This window comes from Mus pahari, chromosome 16 (assembly GCF_900095145.1).
Source record: "Mus pahari chromosome 16, PAHARI_EIJ_v1.1, whole genome shotgun sequence".
In the NCBI taxonomy this organism is placed as follows: Eukaryota; Metazoa; Chordata; class Mammalia; order Rodentia; family Muridae; genus Mus; species Mus pahari.
In genome coordinates, this window is record NC_034605.1 from 56973486 (window position 1) to 56997384 (window position 23899).

General features: G+C 48.6%; 1 protein-coding gene across 3 annotated transcripts in view; it reads left to right on the forward strand.

Moving 5' to 3' along the window:
- The window catches only part of Hrh2 (histamine receptor H2), a 42127-nt gene extending 20493 nt beyond the window's left edge, over positions 1–21634 (forward strand). Inside the window, exons 2-4 of one of the 3 annotated variants that reach the window (XR_003845383.1) lie at positions 736–2244; positions 10329–10473; positions 20776–20857. Coding sequence is in view for 2 of the 3 variants with exons in the window: in XM_021215983.2 (XP_021071642.2) it covers positions 1175–2244; positions 20776–20968 (1263 nt within the window). In the remaining variant the exon portion in view is untranslated. Of the gene's footprint in view, positions 1–735; positions 2245–4100; positions 4254–10328; positions 10474–20775 lie in introns of those variants that run through there. The other 2 variants (XM_021215983.2, XM_029547549.1) reach the window with 2 other exon arrangements.
- The last annotated feature ends 2265 nt before the right edge of the window (positions 21635–23899 follow it).

Here is a 23899-nt window from a genome sequence, read left to right on the forward strand (position 1 = left end):
AGACGTGGGCGTTGAACCCTGAGCAAGGATGGAGCTGACAGATTATGGAGACAGCAGGTGACAAAATTAAAACCAAGACTAGCCCTGGGCCTGCTTTTGTACGGGAGATAAGGATGCTTTGAGATTGTTGGGGCCTGGGGGAAATCAGGATGATTTTGTAGCCGAGAAAAGCCAATATAAAATTTGCAGTTCCACATCTACCATGAAGCTAGATCCATGCATTCTTTGGCACATGGTTCTAAGTGGCTGCTTTTAGGAATAGTGGCAGAGTTGTCAGTTCAGCAGACACCCTGTAGGCTGAAAAGGAGAGAATACAGGCTGCCTGGTTCTTTCTCTGAAATGGTTGTCAGTCCCCGGTTTAGAGTGTTTCATACACTAAGAGTAAATTGAGTGCATTTATTTACCCACTCATTCAATGCATCATTTAATCAACTGAGGATAAATGTCTACCAGTGGGGTCGGGCAGCCACCAGCAACAAAGGAAAGCAGGCTTCTCCTAGACCTGGCCCCCCACTTTTTTTCCTCACAGTATTGTAGACTTACACGCTGGTACCTTTCACCGTCCAACATGTGCCCTGATCATCTTGGTCTTTCTTGAGGAAGGATACCTAAAAGAGTCCCCCATTGCCTCCTGACCTCTCATCAGGTGATGGATGTCTAGAAAGACTTATCTTGGAACAGTCGTGTTGTTGGTCTAATTCTGAAGTTTTAAACACTCGATCTTTACATTTTCAGCTCCTATGACCCCCAGAGAGGGTAGCCAGTAGTGTTGTACCTTAAGCCATCGATGGAAACAGGCACCAGCCATGGAGAAGGACACGACAGCCTATGTGTGTGATCTCTTGTATATAAAACCTAAGCCACCTCGAGATACATCCAGCAGTGCCTCAGTCTCCATGAGGAACCTAGAAGGTAGATACATACTACAGACCTGGGAGAAGTCTGGCTTGGAAGACCTGCTGAGGACTGGGGTGTGAGCTTTTAAGGCCCTGTCTTACTTCATTCTTACCTATGTCCTGCACTTCACAAGGAACAGCTTGATCTATTGCTAGAACAGCATTGGGTCAGTTACTACACCCTCCCAAACTTTGGCTCGGTTGGGATCCCAGTGGTTAGGGCTAGAAGAGAAGTCACCAAGGCCAAGAGGTGAGTGTAGAAGCCACGGGGCCCCAGAATGGAGCCCAATGGCACGGTTCATTCCTGCTGCTTGGACTCTATTGCATTGAAAGTCACCATCAGTGTGGTCCTCACTACCCTCATCTTCATCACCGTTGCCGGCAATGTGGTCGTCTGCCTGGCTGTCAGCTTGAATCGTCGGCTCCGCAGTCTGACCAATTGCTTCATCGTGTCCCTGGCAGCCACTGACCTGCTTCTTGGCCTCCTGGTGATGCCCTTCTCTGCCATTTACCAGCTGTCCTTCAAGTGGAGCTTTGGCCAGGTCTTCTGCAACATCTACACCAGCCTGGATGTGATGCTCTGCACAGCTTCCATCCTCAACCTCTTCATGATCAGCTTGGACCGCTACTGCGCCGTCACGGTGCCACTGCGGTACCCCGTGTTGGTCACCCCTGTTCGCGTTGCCATCTCTTTGGTCTTTATTTGGGTCATTTCCATCACCCTATCCTTCCTCTCTATTCACCTAGGATGGAACAGCAGAAATGGGACCAGAGGGGGCAATGACACCTTCAAGTGCAAAGTGCAGGTCAACGAGGTATATGGACTAGTGGATGGGCTGGTCACCTTCTACCTGCCTCTTCTCATCATGTGTGTCACCTACTACAGAATCTTTAAGATTGCCAGGGAGCAGGCCAAAAGGATCAACCACATCAGCTCCTGGAAGGCAGCCACCATCAGAGAGCACAAAGCCACCGTGACGCTGGCGGCCGTCATGGGAGCGTTCATCGTCTGCTGGTTTCCTTACTTCACTGCCTTCGTTTACCGTGGGCTGAGAGGGGATGACGCCGTGAATGAGGTGGTCGAGGGTATCGTCCTGTGGTTGGGCTATGCCAATTCAGCCCTGAACCCCATCCTGTACGCCACCCTCAACAGAGACTTCCGCACAGCCTACCAACAGCTCTTCCACTGCAAGCTTGCAAGCCACAACTCTCACAAAACTTCCCTGAGGTTGAACAACTCTCTGCTGTCCAGGAGCCAAAGCCGAGAAGGTAGATGGCAGGAGGAGCCCCTGAAGCTTCAGGTGTGGAGTGGGACAGAACTCACACACACCCAGGGAAGCCCAGTCAGGTAAATGGTGTGGGTTGGAAGTGCTGGGAGACACCACACCCTCTGTGTAGATGATGCTGAGACAGGTCCATGAGCATTTTACAGAAATCATCTCATATCCTCTTAGGTAGAATGTTTACCTTCCTTTTTAAAAGGCCACGTTAAAGGTATCAGAGATCTTACCAAGAGCCACAGAGCTGGGACCTAGAGTGTTACTCAGAGGCCCTTCTTTCTGATGTAACTGCCTTCCCATCAGGCAGCCTAAGTGGAAGGCCCAACTCTGCCACTCAGGAGTTGTGAGTGATCAGTGATACCTTCGAGAGGAGCGTGCAAAAGTCATATGCAAATCACATCTTCCTTGGGGAGTGTTCCAGTCGGTAGGGAATGAGAATGGCAGAGGTTGGAAGGTGTGGCCTCAGTAGAACTGCAAATGTGGGCCTCCTGTGTAGAGTTTGGGGAAGGACAGACACAAGGTCTAGGAACAAGTGGGCTTCATATAGCTGGGCTTCAGAAAGGAGGACATGGTTAGCATTGGGTTGTGGCGAGAAGGCTTTCGTGACTTTGACGTGAGCCAGTGAAGTGAGCCTGTAGATATTTAAGAAGGGAGTTGCATTGATTCATGGGTTGGGGAGAGAGAAAAGCAAAATCTTGTAGGCTACTTAACAACAACAACAAAACAAACAAACAAACAAAACCTGAGGAACACTGGGTAAGAAGAGTGCAGTAAGAGTGGCTGCGTGGGCAGTGTCCAGGCTACGAAGAGAAACAGAATCAAGATGAGATTTCAAGAAACTCACTGGGGGACAAAGTCACTGCAGGGTGTTGCAGGAACCCAAGGCACTGTCTTGGGAGGCACTGAGGAAGCTTGATATGTGCAGAGCCGGCTCCTGCTTGAGTCATGAAGAGGGTCTTGGAAAGTGCCTAACAGAGGAGCTGCTCAATGAAGGTGGCTTTTCTTCCTCTTCCCATAGACCATGCCTTAGCCCCCTACAGTGCTGGTCAGTAGCGCCCACCCAGCCATTCCTTTCATTACCTATTCATTTGCAAGCCCTGATGGTAGGATCTGAGTTCTGAGGGACAGCTGGGGGTAGAACTGCCAGTACCAGGCCCTCCTGTAGGCAGGTCCTCCCATACTGTAGGCAGGTCCTCCCATAGACTGCACACCTGCTCCTCTCCTCCCTCCCTCTGGAGAAAACCTTATTGTTCCTGAACTCTTACTACAGTGTCACAAATTGTATCATTCTGGCCTCTGGACCTTCCCCCACCCCCATCCCCATTCCTCACTATCAAGTCCATTCTCCAAACCAGCACAGGGTGTCCCCACACTTGGAGACTTCCTTGTCCCAGCCTGATGGATAAAATAGTCCCCTCAGTCATATCATTCCACTTCTTTCACAAAGCTGATTGAGTTCACTGTGGAGGAAGAATAAAGACACAAGGGTTGTAGACCAGACAGGAGAAGAAGAAAAAAGCCCTGTTTGGTTAGTCCTGTGTGTTAGTTTGTATCAACCATCTCTTCAAGCTTCTTAGCGGCCTATTCACACACTTGGCAGAGATGAGTAAGTTCCACCTGGCTCCTTCCATTTGTTATCCGCCATCCATTTGTTATCTGCCGAGGCCAAAAGAGGACATCAGATTCCCTGGAACTAAAGTAATAGGTGTGAGAACCTGACACAGATGCTGGGAATCGAACTAGGTTTTCTGCAAGAGCAGCTCTCTAACTCCTAACCTCCACTTCACAGACAGGCAACCTAGACCCAAATAGTCCAGTAAATTTTCCCAAGTACTGCACGGTAGGACATTCCTAGAGGCTCCATTACTAAGTAGCCTCTGGGCGCTGGCACCTGGTGAGTCTGAATGTCCACATTTTCTTCTAGTCCTCAGGGTCGCCCCTGGTACAGGCTGGGGAAAGCCGTGGTCAGCCAAGAGGTGGTGCTTGCTGCAGAGTAGACCCAGAGCTCGGACCCCGGAGAGCTCAACTGTGGTCTGTCTCCAGCCTCTGGGAACAGTGAGCAGGTAGGCTCAGTAGAGAAGAGGGATCAGAAAGCGCACATACTTCTTTAGAATTACAGGAGACTAAGAACAGCCAGGTTTTCTCTCTGAGCTTTCTGGGCAGTGTGAGCTTTCGCATCCCTCAGTAAGGTCGGTGCCCAGCTTCCCTGCTGACTGACAGCATGTCCTCTCTGCTCTGTCTGAGGGCAAGAGCAGAGCTCACCCAAAGTCTTTAACCCTTCCAAGAATCTTGAAGGCAACCGACCCAGACTCCCCTGAGTGGAGAGGGGCAGGGCACAGCCAGACAGTGTAGAGTCCTCTGGAGAGGTTAGCCAAACTAACTCGCAGTATCTTTCTATCTTGAGGCTCTGTCTGCCCCTCCTCAGCCCCATTGTGGGGGACACCTCACCCATCCCACCCCCTGATTCCATCACTAGATGTGAGCTTTTTACCAAGTGTTTACCAAACCCTTGTTAGATGCCAGTGCTCTGAGCACATAGCCCTGAACCAGCAGCTGCCCAGAGACAAACCAATTGGTGTTGGGCCACCACCTTTCCAGATATGACAGAACTAAGATTCCAATCCACACCTGTCTGTCTTCCAAGCCTGGCCTCTGTCCACCAAACACCTAGATTTGAACTCGGCTCTGTTTTTGGCAGACACCTCAGACTCAGCCCTGTAGATACCAGAAGGGGAAGCAGAGGCACTGGGAGGCTTTGATCCATCTGTAGTGCAGAGCAAGCCGAAAGGCTGGGCCCTTGGGATCTTATTCCTATACTCACTTGCTCCAGTAATCTCTGCAGAGATAAGATACTTGGGCACCTAGCCTATTGGTACCTCTGAGTGGGAACTTCCTCATTCCTGCAGAGCCCCTTTGTTTCTGCCCCTGGCTTGGCAAAGACCAAGGTGCCTCGAGGGCTGGAGTCCCATTTGTGTACCTCCATCTTCACCTTCCAGCCCTCCTCTTGCCAAGGAGCCAGAGTGGCCTCTAGCCTGAGTCTGCCTTCCTTCCCTCTAAAGTCACCCAGGCTCTTTCAAAAAGAGACTCAATTGTGGTTCAACCCTTCTGTTACTTTTGGAATAAAGGTCAAAGTCTACCCAGCCACAGGCTCTGAATACCAGGAGCCTGCAATTGTACTGATTTCCCCTTGTGCACCCCCTAGGCTACCACATGCTATCCCACCTTCAATTTGGGTTATGTTTGTCCCACTACATCGTAATCCCCCAGAGGTCAGATCCTGCCCACGTCAATCTCTGCTGGGTTCCTGAGAGCCAGCACTGTGATTGGCAGGCTGATAAATGAATGAATTCCTTGTCCTACGTCTCTGAGAACCCTAAGAAGTGGTCAGAGTCACCCACTGTTAAACATTAGGAAACCAAACCTCAAAAAGGGAAGTTGGGGAGCCTACAAAAGCTCAGAGAGAGCTTGTTCCCTTTTCTTATACATTGACTCACAGGGGACCCTCCTCCAAGACCTGGTGCCAGGGGCAGATCTCACAGAAGCATCCAGGGCCATCTCTGAGTCACAGAGCCTCTAGTGGGAGGTCTTACCCCCAACCCGCCCACCCCTACCAGCTGTCACAGATGGGCCTGGAAGAGCTAAGACACACGATAACGACATAAAAAGTGTCTCTAGGTAGGACAGTCATACATAGGCCCTTCCCAACAGCATGAGCTCACGATGCAGGGGATGGGAGGTGAGAGGGAGGGGTGTGGGGAAGGGGGAGGAGGACGGTGCCCTGTTTACTGTTTCAAGTTCACTCTCTGGAGATGAGGCCCCAGTATCCATCGACACGCCAGAGCTTTGTGTCTAACAGACACGCTTCCCTAGAGGAGCTGTTATTAAGAAGGGAGGTTTTCTTCATGGGCCTAAAAGTGTTGGCTGGTTCAAGAGCTTAGATGTGTTTATTTCCATCATATGACTCTCTGACATGGCCTACATTTTTAGCACATTAGTTTCAGCATTTAACAGCTCCCTCCCTAACAGTAAATGACAGCAGCTGCCCTCCCGCCCACCGCCTCCGGAGTCCTGATGGCTGTCTTGTTTGGCACAGATCTCCCTTTCTATCCTGATGTTATCTGCCTTGAGGTAGAATGGACCCGGTATGAGTCATGGTACCTCTACTTACTGACCGGTGACACTTGTCCGTCTGAGGCAACCACTCTGACTGCTTCTGAGAGTGAAGGCACAGGTCCTTACCACCCCTAGTGTGTGGCAGATGCATGGACAAATGTGTTTCTTTGTCATGCATCTCTCCCTCTTCCCATCTGTATTTCATCTTCTTTCCTTCTCGCTTCTTCCCAGTTAGTTGAGGTACTCTCTGTTCACCCATTCAAAGGGCACATGCCAGTCGTTTCTAGAACCTTCACAGAAGTATGTGGCTATTGTCGTAGTTAATTCAGGGGAACTTATATTCCACCAAGAGAGCCCCCAGTTCCCTTTGTTGTCACCTCCCAGTTCTCACCACTCATTCCTTCAGCCTCTAACGCAAGGGAAGTCCCCTGTCTCTGTGGAGTTATTGTCCCTCCAGTCACCTAACATGATGCTTAAACAAACAAAAAACAAAAATCCATGTTTATCGAATCTGGTTATCCATTTTCTTTGTCTTTGCTTTGCTATCATTCCTTCCTTCTAAGACCCGTTCCTAGCCGGGTGGTGGTGGCGCATGCCTTTAATCCCAGCACCTGGGAGGCAGAGGCAGGTGGATTTCTGAGTTCGAGGCCAGCCTGGTCTACAAAGTGAGTTCCAGGACAGCCAGGGCTACACAGAGAAACTTTGTCTCAAAAAACCAAAAAAAAAAAAAAAAAAAAAAAAAAAAGACCCGTTCCTCCTTCCCTGGGGACAGGTGAGGGTATAATGGACACAGGGAGGTACACTGTGGGCTCTGGACACAGATAGTCACCTACAGGCTTAGCTGAAGAGATCTAGGGTAAGGAGGTGTCTGGGACCACCTAGCTGACCCAGATCCGACACTCTTCTTTCTTCCTCCCAGGTAAGTTCCAAATGTCCAGCTACTGCAAAGCTGCTCAGGGAGCAGACAGTCTCAGCCACAGAGCGCCATGGCTGCTGCTTCTTTCTCTGCAGAGAATGTGGGCTATGAGAGCTCCTTTTATTCTCAGAGGAAGGAGACTCGAAAGAGCAGTGACGACCCTGTTGTGGTTGCTCCCTGGAAACAGTACATCTGGGGATGGAGGCAGATGGCAGGTGAACCCCTATTTCACCTTCTTCCCCAGACTGTGCCCCTCCCCTGGCCTCTTTCTAAGGCAGGCAGCGGGCACTGCCTTCCCAAGACCTGGGAGGAGAGGGAAGGGCTACACCGACTTGTTAACTTTTACCTTAAGGAAAAAAAAGACTTCACCTGGCTGAGCAGACAAGGGAAAAGCCCAAAAGTCCATCCCTGTAAGACAGAGCCTCCAGAACAATATGTAGCTTGGTAGCCCAGAGAGAGCCCTCCACCCTACACTTGATGCTCTGGGCAGAGAGTGGCCAGTATGTCCTATTGGGGACATACCTGGAAGGGTTGCACGCCTTCCAGGACCCACAGAAGATGTTCCAGCAGGAGACAGATGGGACTTTTTTTTCCTTCGAAGTGTCAGATAGGCTCCATATCTAAATATGGAAGAGAGAAGCCAAAGATCTTATTGTCTATGCCTTTGCAGTACGATGTCTATGTTAAGATGCACAAATAGCACTATACTGGGATTGCCTGCACAGTTCAGCACTGTGTCTCCCTGAACAGGTTCTTAACCTAGAAATGGCTGCCTGTGCTACATAGCTGAGGTATACACAAGGCCCGACAACTCAGAGTGTGTAAGTACACACTGTGACATCTGCACAGTGGCCTATCTCCTAACGGTGCATTTCTCAGATAATGTCAAATTGCTAAATAACACATGACTGTTGCTCAGTCTGCCAGTAGCTCAAAGGTAGCCATGATCAACAAATAAATGCAGGAAGGTGGCTGTGTCCCACTAAAGTATTGTTTACCGACACCAAAATGTCAGTTGCATAACATTTTCATGGGTCATGAAGTGCTACTTTACATTTTTATAGCCTTTTTTTATTTAAACAGACAGTAGGTAGGATTGGACCCATGGACTATAATTTACCAATGCTGGTGTAGGGTAAGACATGAATACCAACTCCCGGCTGTACACTAAAGACTTTAGGCATATGTTTGCCCTCTCTGAGCCCCAGCTTTGCCATCAGAAAAAAATAAATAAATAAATAACGGGTAGTAAAACCAACTCCCTAAAAGGGGCAGGATGAGATTTAGCACCAGTTCACACACAGTGCCTGTGTCTACACCTGGAAAGCAGTGGGTTTTATTCCCCGGTGGCCTTTTTGCATAGGAGAAGCTGAAAAGTTTGCGGCTTTTGTGGCTTTCTCGGGACACGACTGAGTCACTCAAGTTGTCTCCTGAGCCTGAGCCTCCTGTCCTTCATCTGGAAGCTGGGAACTTGGAGACCCTTCCTACCATCACTACATATCAATGCTTAACAAGGGAGGGAAATTATGCGCACAACCCCAACTGTGTCGTGTCAAGAATCTCTGGCAGTGACAATGGGGAACGTGGTTTTCATAGTAATGAGTTGCTTAGTGTGTAGAGGCAGATACAATGAATTTGTTCTTGTCATGATTAGCTACAAGGGCCAGAACAGGGGCAGGTCAGGACATTGCCTACGCACAAGGTGACTTTGCAGCAAGATTCCCCAGCCTTTGCCTGTTCTGTAAAGGTATCTGCTGCTGGCGACTCTGAGAAGATCACATCTTTCTCAGAGACACAATTTTCTTATGTGTAAAAGAGCTGGTCCTGCTCCTGCAGAAATAGCAGTGAGCCCCAGGGGTCTTTGCTTTGGGGTGACACTGGTATTTATGTAACACTGAAGCTGTTTACAGCAGAGGGTTAGGAGCCAGGATAGCATCGCAGAGTGTCTACATATCAGACACCCCTGGCTGTCATATCCTCCCTGCCCAGATAAGAAGTGAAGTGGGGGGGCTGTATCAAGGGCTGAAGGGTGGCAGGGATTGCCACGCAACCATCAGTCAGTCTTCTTGTCCTGTGTGTGCCCTATGATAAAGCCACAGGGCACACTACCTCACAACCCACATAAGACTCAGTACAGTGTTGGAGAACTAACTGCCCACATACCACCATCACCCACCGACTGCCATTCAAGAGGAATGTGCCTAACATTACTGATTTCAATTCATCCCAGACACAAAGGGCAGAAAGAGTCCCGGGAGACAAGTACATCCACCCAGGGCCAGCCAGGCATGCTGATGGGTTTCCTGGGGTCACAGGAGCATGTGCGATTCCAACAGCTGCATTCCTGAAAAGCTTGAGGGACACTGGAACACTGCAGGTCCCCAAGTGGCTGCACCACCCAAGGGTCCCCTACTCCAGAGTGATGCCTTACTTCTGCCTAAGCTCAGGGGTGAGAGAAGTTTCTTGTAAGTTCTGTGACCTTCTGAGCCTCCCTTCCCCCTCTTGGAGGGAATGTTCATTTTTGTTCAAATACAATCTACAATGGAAAGTCACAGAGGATCCTTATTCTTACTGTCCACATCCAGGTGACAGGTGGTGACCATTCTGTGCTCTGCTCTCCCCATCTCTCCCTGTGGGACTGGCCTCTAAGAAGCCCCCCTTCCTCCCTATCTCCCTCCCTCCCTCCCTCCTCCCCCTCCTCCCTATCTCCCTCTCCCTCCTCCCCCTCCTCCCTATCTCCCTTCCCCTCCTCCCTATCTCCCTCCCTCCTCCCCCTCCTCCCTATCTCCCTCCCTCCCTCCTCTCCCCTCCTCCTTCCTGGTGGCAGCTGATGCTCACTCTAATGCTCTGACTCATCAAGTCTTTGATGTGGATTCATCAAGTTTTCGATCTTTGTTTTGCCAGCTCACTCCTTATCCTTGTGAAGCTGGCCATTGGAGCATCTCCTGGAAGCTGTCTCCCAGAGGCAGCCAACTAACCTAGGCCTTGCTTCCTTTCTCTAAAACTGCCTCTGTCTGATAAGTGGGCCAACCGTGTCAGCACCTCTCTCTGGGTGCAGGGCTAGGACTGTCAGCAAGTGCCTGGGGTCCCCAGGGGTAAGAGTCTTCCTTTCTTTCTGCACAGGGAGCAGACAGACCACGATTTCACAGCTGAAGGAAAACCTTAAGTTTCCAGTGTCAGACAACTCTGTCACTTCCATCTGTGACCCCAGTGACTCTGGATGCTGAAGGTAGTCACTGCAGGACTCGCCCCACCTCCAGCCTCTGGGGTAAGTTCCCCAGGCTGTCTGTGCCCCTCTAGACCTGTCCTGTGGCATTTCTGTGACAGCACAATTGCAATGTATGACCTGGGTTATGGCTGGCAGCCGCTAAGGTTCTCTAGGCACCCTCAGGAATCAGTCAGATGCACAGACCCCGGCTCGTGTTGCCTTTTGTCTGTTTGCTGCCGTAAGCGACTCCAAGATGAACATCCTTGAACAGAGGATGCCCATGTTTCTTTCAGATCTTTCCTAGGGACTGAGTTTCTAGCAACAGGGTTCCGGGCCAGAGGGAAGGGATATTATTTTAGGCCATCTGTTCCACTTTGCTTGTCTTTGGGACAGGCTACATGGGCCTTCCTGCTGCTAGCCACATCTGAAGGTATCACTTCCTCAAAGCAGTGTGATCCTGTAAGTGTCGAGTGGCCAGCTGACCAGAGCAGAGGATAAAGGCCAAACAGGAAGAAAGAGCACTGGCCTAGAAAGATTGTGGTAGGAACCTAGAAGGAGGAAGAGTTTCTGAGAGGGCTGAGGAGGAGCCTTGTGAAGGAAAATGCCCATCCTAACTTCAAGGATGAAGCCCGTGAGATGCTAGAGAGCAACTAGGGTCTCTGAGACTAGCATGGATGCACAGGGGACAGGCACAGGCTACAGAGCCGCAGAACAGGGTCTACTGGAAGCTTCCACCAAGCTTCAGGTTCACTATTGATGCAATGGGCATGCGGCCCTGCCTGCCTCAATGGTGAGGCACCAAGAGCGAGGGAAGTGAACTCCCCGGAATGCATCAGATGCCCAGGGGTCTTTTTCGTAAGCAGCCACTAGCATGAGTTTGGATGGAGTTTAGGATTTCCTTTACCTTAGATAAACAACCCTGAGGCTGGTGGGACATCTCTGTGAATAAAGGCATGCTCCACTGAGGCTGATGACCCAAGTTTAATCCTCAGGACCCACATGGTACAGAGAGCTGACTGTCGCAAGCCGTCCTCTGATCTTCACATATGCACCATGGCATATACACACACGTGCTCGCGCTCTCTCTCTCTCTCTCTCTCTCTCTCTCTCTCTCTCTCTCTCTCTCTCTCTCTCTCTCTCTCTCTCTCTCTCACACACACACACACACACACACACACACACACATACACACACACTAATTTTTTAAAATCCAGTGTCAAGAGATGATTCACAAGGAGACAGGGTAAACAAAAGCTGGGACGAGGGAGACATTCCAGAGAGATGGAACCATGTACCTCCTGGCCCCCAGCTCTGCTTCATGCATCCTGAGGAGATCATGGCAGGGTGTCTGGTGCAGCTGGTCTCCCCGGAAGCCTCCATCTTTATTTGCTTTGAGTCCATGGAAAAGTGACCGAAGTTCCTGGGTTCCAGGTCCACCTCTAGAGGTGATCCACAGACACTCTTCTTCACATGGCAATTGTAATGTGAAGTGAGTCTTGGAGATTCTCACAGGTTTTTGCTCAGCGGTCCAACGCCACTGGGTGACAGAGAGACGGGGAGGGGCTAAACAGGAAGAAGGGCTCCCTACACCTTTAAGCAACAAGCTCATGAGCTAGAACACTGTCTTAGTCAGGGGTCTCCAGAGTCACAGAACTTACGGAATGTCTCTATATAGTAAGGGAGTTTGCTGGGATGGCTTACAGCCTGTCGTCCAATGAACCCAACAACAGTTAACTGTGAATGGGAAGTCCAAGACTCTACAAATTGCTCAGTCCCACGAGGCTAGTTGTTTCATCTGGCCTTCTGCAGAAGTAGGTTCCAACAGATATGCTGGCAAGTAAACGCAAGCAGGCAAAGAAGAGCAAATCTTCCTTCTTCCAGTGTCCTTATGTAGGTCTCCAGCAGAAGGTGTGGCCCAGATTAAAAGTGTGTACCACCACCCCTGGATCTGGGACATGTTTTGTCCCAGGCTGACCTTGAACTCAGAGACCTCCTTGCCTTAGTCTCCTGGGACTAAAGGCATGTACTACCTTGCCTGGGCCTAACCTTTTCATGGCCACTGTGCCTCAAGATCTCCATGCCAAGATCCAGGTCAGAAACTTGTGTCTTCCAGCCTCAAGATCTGGATCACAGGTGAGCCCTAAGCCCTCCAATTCTAGATTGCAGTCCATTCCAGATATGGTCAAGTTGACAACCAGGAATAGCCATTATACATACTCAGAACCAACCTGTTGGCTGTGTTTCCTCAGGCAAGTTGCCCAACTTGTCTGACCTTTGCAACCCTTCCACAATACAGTCATCCATCTCCAGCATTAGCGTGACAAGCGACTGAGCACACAAGATGCCTAGGGCCAGGCCTGGTGTGTGCAATCGCTCACAGATGACGGCTTTTCCGTGGTCCCTATCACTCAGTGCCCAGAGTTTAGATCTAGCAGGTGTGTGTAGCCTACATCCCCGTACTTACCAACAACATATACATGGCTAGACCTGAATCTCTGGATACCCAACCTGGTGCCCAGCCAACTGGCTGCTGAGAGAGTCGCAGGCCACACACCCAGCAGTAGCTCAAGCTGAATGTGGGATCACACACTTTGCCTTGAGAAAAGACATCAGAGAGAGCCGCCTAGGCCCCCTTCCCTGCACCTTCCCAGTTCTGGGAACTATTTCCTGACAGGGCACTTATTGGTCAGCATTCTGTCAGTGAGGTGAAATAGCTGAGGTAACAGATTCAAAACAGAAGAGAAGTCTCAGTGTGTGGCTGTTGTCTGCTTTGCTTCAGGGCTGAAGTGGCAGGTACATCAGAGAATGCTGGCGAGCTGCCTCCTCTTAGTGGCTGGGAGGCAGAGAGGGAGGATGCAGCTGGGTGAAATCCCCCTCCAGAGCAAGCTTTGCTGTTAATGGCCCAACTTCTCTCCACTAAGCCCCTCCTCTTAGAGGTGCACACTCCACACCACCCTGACACATGTGTCCCACTAGTACACCTGACTGACCACCAAGCCTTTAGCATGTGCACCTTTGTGGGAGAGGCAACAATGGAAGGGCAAGCTCCTTTCCCCTATCTTCTGAGACACTCACAGCCTCCACACAGAATCCTGAGGAAGCCCCCAAGGAGCTTGCCAGGAGCATTAGACAGTTCCTGAAACCCCTCCACTCCAGAGCCTTCAGCAGCTCCCCAGTTCCTGGAGACCATACCTCAGTCAGAACCATCCTCCTACCACAGAAAGGATGCATTTCTGTCTCCTCTGCATCTTCTCCTCCCCTGCCCCACACCCCCAAACATTTGGAGGTGCTGTTGAATTCTCATCCATTGTCCCAGGTAAAACACGAATGTTCTCCTTCCTCACGCATCAGAACAAGAAACGGCTTCTGTTCCACACAGCGCTCATGACAGTGCTGGTTCTCACTCACAGGCAGGGTAGACACACATGCTCAGACCCTGGACATGCACATGTGTGAATGCACACCCAGCCACACACAAGTGCACACTCTTAATCTCATGAGCTCTTGCTTTCTGCTCACTCAAAGGTCCACACATTGTTCTCTGTCTATACCTCAACTGTTGATCTGCACACATCGTCACCATAAGTCACTGGAGGTTGGTCACCCATCTTGTTATCTCTGAGGCCGTCTTCTGGCATCATTCTATCACATGCATGTAGTCTACCTCCCAAAGAGCAACAGCTCACCGCAGGAAGCAGGTAGTGTGCTTCGGAGTCGGATGGCTCCAGCTCAAACTGCCCTCTGATGAGAGTCCTTGGGGTATCTCCACCTCCCTGGAGGTTTTGTGGTAAAGACAGTTGCCTTGTAGCATCACTGTGACAGCAGAAGAGAAAAAGGTGTGGCAACCAGCTAAAGACTCAGATGGGGCTGCTTCTTGTCAGTCATTTTCTGTGGGTTTTAAAAATCTCTCTCTCTCTCTCTCTCTCTCTCTCTCTCTGTGTGTGTGTGTGTGTGTGTGTGTGTGTGTGTGTGTGTGTGTGTGTGTGTGTGTGTGTGTGTGTGTGTGTGTGTGCATGTGCTCAAGGCTCACTGTGCACCATGGTATACACAGGAAATCAGAGGACAACCTCTGAGAGTTGGCTCTCACCTTCCGTCATGTGGGTCCCAGGGATCAAACCCAGACACTGTTCAAACACACCCAAGGACATCGTTATTTAGTTATTGTTCAGATATCTGCTGAAACGGCGCTACCACCAGCATGCATGCATACACACACTCACATGCACACACACGCACACACTCACATGAATGCATGCAATCACATGCACACCCACCACGGTCTGCCAGGGCTCCTGCTTTCAAGGCTCTGGCAGGTTAGTTGTGAGAGGCAGGGAAGCCAGCAAGCAGGTGAGGACTGCCGTGGTCAACCAGAATAGGTGCTCCCACACCTGCCTGTCTAAACTGGCTGAGTCAGAAGACAGGTAGGTCACTGTCTCTTGTGATTGACAGCATTCATTTATCGATTCACACAGACGAACATCCATTCTGAGGTAGACAATGGATAGAAGGTGAAATATCCAAGACAGGGAGATGGCTCAGAGGGTGAAGGTGTTTGCTGCCAAGCCTGAGGAGCTGAGTTCGATCCCTGGGTCCCACATGGTGGAAGTAGCAACTGTTATGTCTCTTGACTTTCCACATGGGCAGAATGGCATATGTGACATACACAAATAACCATATGTGGTTTGTCAAATGCAAAAAGAAAGAAAAAATTGCCACCTGCCGTTATGACACCCTAGGCTTAGTCTACGAGACAGAGGAGCAATCCAGTGGCCAACTCGGGGAAATAAGTGCAGAAACATGAGAGGAGGCAATAATTCTGGGAGACCTCAGAGACAGCTGCCCAAGGAGGTGACACCTGAACAGCCTTGAAATGGAAGTCAAAGGAGAAATAAAGGGCTGGGGACATAGCTCTGTGGTAGAGATAGCAGGTGTGGGGCCCTGGGTTCCAGCCCCGACACCCTGAAGGTGGAGAAGAAATGAAGGGTATGTCAGGTGCTAGGAACAACATATGCAGACTTGCAGACACAAGCAGAGCAGTCGGTGGTTCTGTCTGGCCATCTGTCCTGCAGGCAGTAGAGGTCAATGGAAGAAGGCCCTGGAGCTCATGTCCCGGGGTGCTGCTGTTACTAATATCACAGTGGAGAGCCCAGAGTCTGGAGAGAAGCTGAGGGAGGCATCCCATGAGGGAGCATCGATGTTGGGTTCTGACCCCTGGTGGCTGAATGGATTCTAACACCTTCAGTTCATTCAAATCCTTATTTAGGAATAGTCTTAGTCAGGCCACTGGTAAGCACCAGTAACAGAAATTCGGTAAAGAAGGACGGTGGAGGTGGCCACTGACTCAGAGCTGTGAGGTCAAGGGTACCTTGAGTGTGACTTGAATCAGTGCTGAGGTCACCAGGGACTGGTCTCGGTCAGCTCTCAGCTCAGCTTCTCACTGTCAACAGGTTTCCTTCACCCCATGTGACCTGCAGCTGGCCCAAGCTCCTGCCTTATGGTCCTTTCAGACCCAATAGAAAGGTGCTCTCCCCAGTACTGCACCAGTAAATGTTTCGAGATTAAGTTTCATTTACTAGCTATCCCCCCAACATATAAAAAGAAAAAAGAAAAAAGAAAAGAAAAGAAAGAAAGGAAGGAAGGAAGGGAAAGAAGAGAAGAGAGAAGAGAAGAGAAGAGAAGAGAAGAGAAGAGAAGAGAAGAGAAGAGAAGAGAAGAGAAGAGAAAGAAAAATTAGTGACAAAGGAAAAATAAAACCATCAAAAATTTTTGTAAAAAATTCATTGATAGAATTTGGTCTTGGTTTTCCTATCTTGAAACTAATTGTCGTGAGCCCAATGAAGAACACAGTCAGGGTCTGGGGGAGGTTGGCTTCCCCTCTTCCCCATGGGCCAGAGTGGGGACAAAGTGTTCCCAGGAGAGGACAATGAAAAGGTGGCCCTGCTCTCTCTTGGAACCCAGTTAACAGTCTTTGCAGCAAGTGTTGGGGCTCAAGGCAGAAATGGGCTATGGGGCTATGAGAGGCAGAGATGACTAGAAAGCCTTCTAGCGTCTCTACACACCTAGGCTGGAGTCTGCACACTGTGGGACTCCTATCGGGATGGCCTAGGCCACTTCAAACACAAATCCATATGATGCTGTGGTAAGGGAGTGAAGAAAGGTGCAGTTTGGAAGACAGCAAGAAAAATGGGGACATTTAGACAGGGTATGTTAATGGTGAAATAGAAATCAAGATGAAAGGAAAAAGTGAAACTATATCAGTAATCCCATTGGCCAGTGGAATAAAATGACCAAATTAAAAGGATATGAAGAACTGGGCTTGGCAGACTACACCTTCAGTCCCAGCACTGGGGACTTGAGATATTAGAGCATTGATTCAAAGTCTGCCTGGAATACAGGGTGAGGCACTGTCTCAACAGTGTCTGGGACATGGCTCAACTGAGCTTGCTGCACAGATGCCATGCAGAGGTGGTGGGAGAGAACTGGCTGGTCAAACCTGACCATGACAAGCAAGCTACAGCATTTGCATACCCTACACACCAAACAGGCAATTATAACAATAATAGTAATAATAATATTGATATTAATATTAATAATAGTAATAACAGTAAGTAAGGTTTTAAGAGTAAGTAAAATTTTTAAAGAAGAAAGGAGGGGTTGTCAGACTTGATTATTTTAAATAAATATTTTATAATAAACAGATTTAACATATATGAAACAAAAATATCGACAGTATAAGGAAGAATATATATATATATATATATATATATATATATATATTAGATACCACACACTAATACTAACAAAAAGAAATCTAGCTAGCTCTATTAATATCACACAAAATAAACATTGAGTGGAAGGTATTGTTAAGGATAAATATGGCCAATGTATTTTGATGAGAGCTAATCAGAAAGATCATTTTAATTCATATGTGCCAAATGACCCTAGCTTGAAAAACATGTAAAGTTAACAGAAACACAAGGAAAAACTTACAACTCATTATAATATAAAATGTATCATATATTATCAGTATTTAAAAACCAGGCATATGACTATCAGTATAAGAATACAATTCTTTATTGTATTCCGATTTACACAACTGAAAGTGTAATGCTTCCTCCCGGCAAAGGCAGAACACATTGGGAACACAAAAGAGCTGTCTAGAGCTAGGTATAGTGGCATATACTTACTCCAAGAGGCAGAGGCAGGTGGATCTCTGTGAGTTCAAGGCCAGCCAGGGCTACATAGCAAGATCCTGTCTCAAAAGAACAAACCAAAGAAAAAGAGTTGAGTGTCTCCTAGAACTCTGTTCATAGAGCAGTCCTCTAAGGAAGACAACGTTAAATAGCAAAAGAAGCCTATGCTAACTTGCAAACGCGTTCCTTAGTTGGTGGGATGAAGAAAAAAACAGTCTTTAAGCTGTTAGGAAATAGAGTTGAGTGCAGGACAGTGGAAACAAGACCTCGAAACATACTGTTCCTCAAGGCATCCACCAAGGGAAATGCAGGTATTTGAACTTAGAACATAAACAATGGGTTTGAAATTTAAGTACTAAAAGCTCAACTTAGAAAGTTAAAAAAGATGAGCACAGTGCACCCATACACAGTAAAGAAAATGTCACCACAGAGCAGACATTAGTGAACCAAAGACAAAGGCGTGGTCAAAAGAAGAGTAGCAAACCCAACAGCAGAAATTTCTGCGGAAAATTCTGGAAAAACTGAGAGGTCCATCACATAAAGAATGCAGGACGTTTTTTGTAGATTTTGGTGTAATTAAGAATAAAAATACCATTGGAATCAACTCCATGTCCACCCAAAGGAAAACAATGATCAGGTGGAGATGTTCAGTCAGCACCACACACAGGTAGGAAAACCATTTGCATGTTAAAAATGGGAATGGGAGGGGTCAGGAAGAAAAAGAGGGGGAAAGTATTGGATGTCATGTGTCTTAGTCAGGGTTTGTATTTCTAACAAAACACCATGACCAAGAAGCAAGTTGGGGAGGAAAGGGTTTATTCAGCTTACACTTCCACACTGCTGTTCATCACCAAANGAAGTCAGGACTGGAACTCACACAGGGCAGGAACCTGGAGGCAGGAGCTGATGCAGAGGCCATGGAGGGATCTTACTTACTGGCTTGCTTCCCCTGGCTTGCTCACCCTGCTTTCTTATAGAACCCAGGACTACCAGCCTAGGGGTGGCCCCACCTACAATTGGCCCTCCCAGCCCTGATCACTAATTGAGAAAATGCCTTACCGCTGGAACTCATGGAGGCCTTTCCTCAAGGGAGGCTCCTTTCTCTGAGATAACTTCAGCTTCTATCAAGTTGACACACAAAGCCAGCCAGTACACCACGTGACACACAAAAGCCAATCGCAACATTTAAACTTGTAGAAGAAAAAAAAAATAGAACACTTTGATGACTTTGGGATGTAAAAGGCTTATCATAAACAATCCCAGAAGGGAAAATAAATAAAACACGGCTATTAAAATGAAGGCAAATGGGAGCTGAGTTGCTGGCATGGTGGGTAAAAACACTCAAGACACAAGCATGAGGAACTGAGTCTGAATCCCCGGAACCCAGGGGATTAAAAAGCCAGGTGTGGTCGAATGTGCTTCTAACCCCAGCACTGAGGGGTGGAGACAAGTGCATCTCCAGAGCTGCCAGCCAACCCAAAGGGTTGTACTTCAAGTTCAGTGAGAGACCTATCTCAGGGCAATAAGGTATGAACAAAAAGTCAGCCTCGGAGGGGGAAAAAAATCATAAAATATGATACCATCTACATAAAATAAATGAAGGCAAAACATTTGCTGAGGTGAATCGGGTGCTAGTGAAGTTCGACTTCTTTACTTACATATTCTTTAAATCATGTCTATGTATTAAAGTAGGATCTGTTTGGGTGGCTAGTGTATTTCATTCAAAAACATCCAATAGCTGAATTGTGAACCAAGAGGATTTGCTGGAGTAGGGAGATTAGATTACGCGAGTTGTTTCTTTGTGTCTTTTTGTTGGTTCTATGTGCTGACATTTTACTGTGAATATGTCATGATGAATTACTAGGTAGGCTCCTTAGAGGGCAAAAGCTTCAGCTTCAAGTGGCTCCTGGGTAGTCATTTCTGCAAGAAGTACTTTCTCAGAGCTACCAGAATGTTCGTCCAAGGGCAGACACCTCCCTGCTAGCTTGGCCAAATATGTACATTGCTGCTCGTGTGGGAGTGGAAACCTCTGAAATGCCGCAGGCCTGACCTTGCCGTCCAGATGAAGGTACAGAGTGTTAGGAGAGAAGGCCAGGGGCCACCTGGGAGTTCCCGGCAGTGACTCAGCCAGGGTGTGCCATGCACAGAAGGAGGCTGGGAATCGGCAGAGTCTTTGTCCATGGAGCCTTGCAAAGCCAGACACCCACAGCCATAGCCACCGTGTGACGAGCAGAAGTGTGCGAGGGAGGTACTGTCTCCATCCCGTCTCCATCCCTCTCCCTATATGGAAGGAAGAGCAGAGAGCTTGATTTGTCCCACTGGCCAAGCTCCCCAGCTCATGCAAGACATGTGAGATGGCTCTGGGTTCCATCTCCAGCACTGTGAACATTGAAAAGTGACACAGATAGGACACACATTACCTGGGCCCCCTCCCGTATGAGGTGTTCACTAAGGTGTGTTTTATAACCCGGGTTCTTACCGGAGTTGGAGAATATGTCATTATGTGTAGCTCCATATGAGATTCAGAGGAAGGATCATGTAAACACAGCATATAGGAACAGAGCTGGGATTTGAAGGCGTGGCCCCTGATTTCTTCTCCTTATAGGGTGATGGCCTTCACTGCTCTGCCCATAAAACTTCCCTGCTCTAGACAGGGAGGAGAATCCCACAGGCTTAGTCCAGGTTTAGAGGATGCACAGCAGAAAGGTTCATCCCATGGGCTTGTCTCGGTGATCATCTGTTCTAGCCTGCTTTCTGTTACTGTGAAACAAACAAACAACAAACCCTCTATAACCAAAAGCTACTTGGGAAGAAGAAGGTTTATTTTAACTTACAGGTTATAGTCCATCATGGCAGAAAGACAAGGCAGGAACTCAAGGCAGGAGCTTGAAGTAGAAACCAACAGGGAGGCTGCTTACTGGCTTGCTCACTATGTCTTGCTCAGCTAACCTCCTTACAAAGCCCATACTCTCCTGCCTAGGGATGGTACCACCCACAGTGGACTGTATCCTCTTACATCAGTTAGCAATCAAGAAAAATCCCCACAGATAGACCAATCTGATGGAGGCAATTTCTCAACTGAGGGTCCCTCTTTCTGTGTATGTCAAGCTGGCAAGCGATATTAGCCATGACAGTACCCCAGCTCTGACTTGTGCTTGTGTCTCTGCAGGAAAACAGCACTGTCTTGCACCATATGCTCCAATAACCTCCTAAGCTGCTGCAAGAGCCTGTGGAGGCTTCGTTTCCTCCAGCAACACCCAGAAGGACCCTCAAAGGAACAACTGGGGGAGCCACTGTCTGAAGAGACAGGAAGGACACCATCGCAGGAAGGAATGGGGCTGTTGTCCTATAAGGCTGTCTAGCTCCTGCCAGGGATGCCAAGATGCTGGCCTTATCACTTGGATCTCCTTTCCGGAGCCCCTGTAGACCAAGCCCCAGCAAACCACTGAGGACAAACTTCAGCCTGAGCCTGGAGGCTCACAGAACACACAAAACATCTTTCCTGGGAGCAGATTCCAAACAGGTACTTAGGCTTATTTAGGCTGAATTCCTTGGATTCAAAGCTCACGTTGGTGCTGGCCCTAGGAGTCATGAGCAGAGAGAGCAGGACAGAGATGTATACACAGGTGTGCATGGACGTGCTTCTGTAGAAAACATGCACATCTGCCGAGCAGGGCAAAGGATGCTACTGTAAAGCACTGGCCTTGCTTCCCTGCGGGGTCTCAATATGAGCAGAAAAGAAGAGAAGGGGATGGAAGAGAAGGAAGAGGAGTAAAATTGCCCTCCACGAACACCTAACTAAGTCCCAGATACTTTGCCTACACAGGCTCTCATAGTTTATATACATATGCTTAGTGTAAGCATCACTATCCAGACTTTACAGAGATGGAAACTGAGAGTCAGGATAGTGTGGAATGTACCTCAGGCCACTCAGTCAGAAAATGTGTCTGGGATTGAGGTACTCAGAAAGTACTTGGTGGGTGAATGGATGTGTGGGAAGATGGGTAGATGGATGGACAGATGGATGGATGGATGAGTAGATGGATGGATGGATGGATGGATGGATGGATGGATGGATGGATGGATGGATGGATGATGGATGGATAATGGATGGATGATGGATGGATGATGGGTGGATGATGGGTGGATGGATGATGGGTGGATGGATGGATAGATGAATAAAAATCCAGGCTTATGTCCATGTCTTCTAAACTACACTGATACTCAGAAGAGAAGCCAAGACAGTTCCTTAACTTAGCTAACCCTCCTCTAGCAAGTCTTAGCCCTTCAGGAAGCCCTCCATGATGAGCTACAGCCATTGATGGTGCTCGTTATCAACAAGAAGTAGTGTACAGTGGGCTTGTGGGGCAAAGTGTGTCTACTGAGTCCCAGGCAAGCACAGGTAGAAGCTGGGAAGATGCAGAGAGTACAAATGTGTAGTTTGACCTAGTGCCACCCTCATCTGGTTACATGACCAGAACAAATCCCTGACCCCTCTGGGCAGCTCTGTATTCCTCTGTGTAAATGGGTAAACTCCCTTTCTGTAGTTAGAGAATGACTAAGAGATTTGAGGAGGTGGAGTTGATGAGAGCCCCAGAGAGAAGAGGTTTTCTGTGGGCTTCTCTCCCCGAGGGCTCCTCATTGCTGTTGCCCTTCCATGACCTCAACTCCTCCTTGACACCCATGTTCCCTTGGGTTTCCAAGACCCTCTCCTGCTGCCTCAACCCCCACCCCCACCATGTCCACCTTTTATGTGACTTTCCAGCCCTCTTTGTGACTTGCTGTCCTCCATACAACCATTAGATGTGACCGTCCCCTGGAGTTCGGTGATGTGACATCTCACCTTGGCTCTCCCTTTGGGACCTCATCTGTATCCATGACCTTAGTCACCCAACATAAGGAAATTATTTGCTGATTCACAATTGTAGGCAAAGCAGCCAGGCCCCAGGTCACCTCTCTGCATACTTCAAAGGTACCTTACTGTTAACAAGTCCACAACTACACGCTCCAGCCTCTCCCTCGCCTGCTTTTCCTAAGCCCCTCTTCTCAAGCAAAGGATACATCCTGGGCTTCAAAACCCTTGGTCAGCCTCAGCCCCTCCTTCTACCTTGCTTCTTCTCATGGCGGACACTCTAGAATCTTAGCTCCAACACATATCCGCCATCCAACTGGTAATCTTCATCTTCCCTGTCTCACGTGACCCTGCTGCTGTCGCCTCCATCGGGACAACTGGAAAAGCTGCTTAGATCTCTTTCCTACACTCACCCACCCTCTTCCCGCATCAGCTCTCCACACAACAGCCTCAGTGGGCTGTGAAAATTCATAGCCTACTGTGTCACATCCAGGATAGAACCTTCTTTAGAACAGCCCGCCAGCCAGACCTTTCCAGCTTCCAGTTTCACCATCCCCTACCTTCTCTTAATTCCACCCCTATTTGTCTTATTGTTTTATTTAGATCTACTATTTCTAGCAAACAGGGCACTTGGAGTGCTATTTCCATGACCTCAAATGTTCCTTTCTCTTCTGGACAACTTGACACCATGAGATCTCATTGAAAATACCATTTCCTTGAGGATTTCCTCCTTGTCTTTTCTGACCCTTGCTATACCAGGCCCTTGCCACACACCATGGGACTTTCTGTAGAAGCAATTGGCTCTATATTATATCTTATAATATGATAGTCAGCTGTGGTTTTGGGACACCATCTTCCTCCTCTATGCATGAGCTCCTTCTGTTGACCTTTGCCCGTTGGGTCTCTGGAAGAGTATTCTCACATAGTAGAAGCTTAGTTAAAGTTGTCAGAGAAATGGGCAAAGAATGGTCCACAGCAATATTTTAAGGGCTAGCCTGCCAATAAACTTCAAGGAGTAATTTGGCCTGATGACTCCCAGAGATGACGACTGAGTCTCTTTATCAAATTCCCTCTGAAATCCCAAGAGACCCACTAAGACATCTTCTTGGAAGTCTATGGCAGGTGGGTGAGTCACAGCCAACTAACTGGAGCCACAAGACCTCTGGTGCAAATGGACCTGCGTGATCAGAGGGACAGCGTTAGGGCTCAAGACCACAGTGCCCATGGACAACCCACCACATCAGAAGATTCCTGCACACATGAACTTTCTGGAGCCTTTCCGGGCAGCACAAATGGGGTGCATGAAGCCTGGGGGAGCACCAGCTGAGGTGGAACTTCAAGTCCATTCTGTGTTTCCATGTTCCAATAAAGCTATCAACGCAGATGCCGCCTTGGTCTCTCTCCCTCTCTCCCTCTCCCTCTCCCTCTCCCTCTCCCTCTC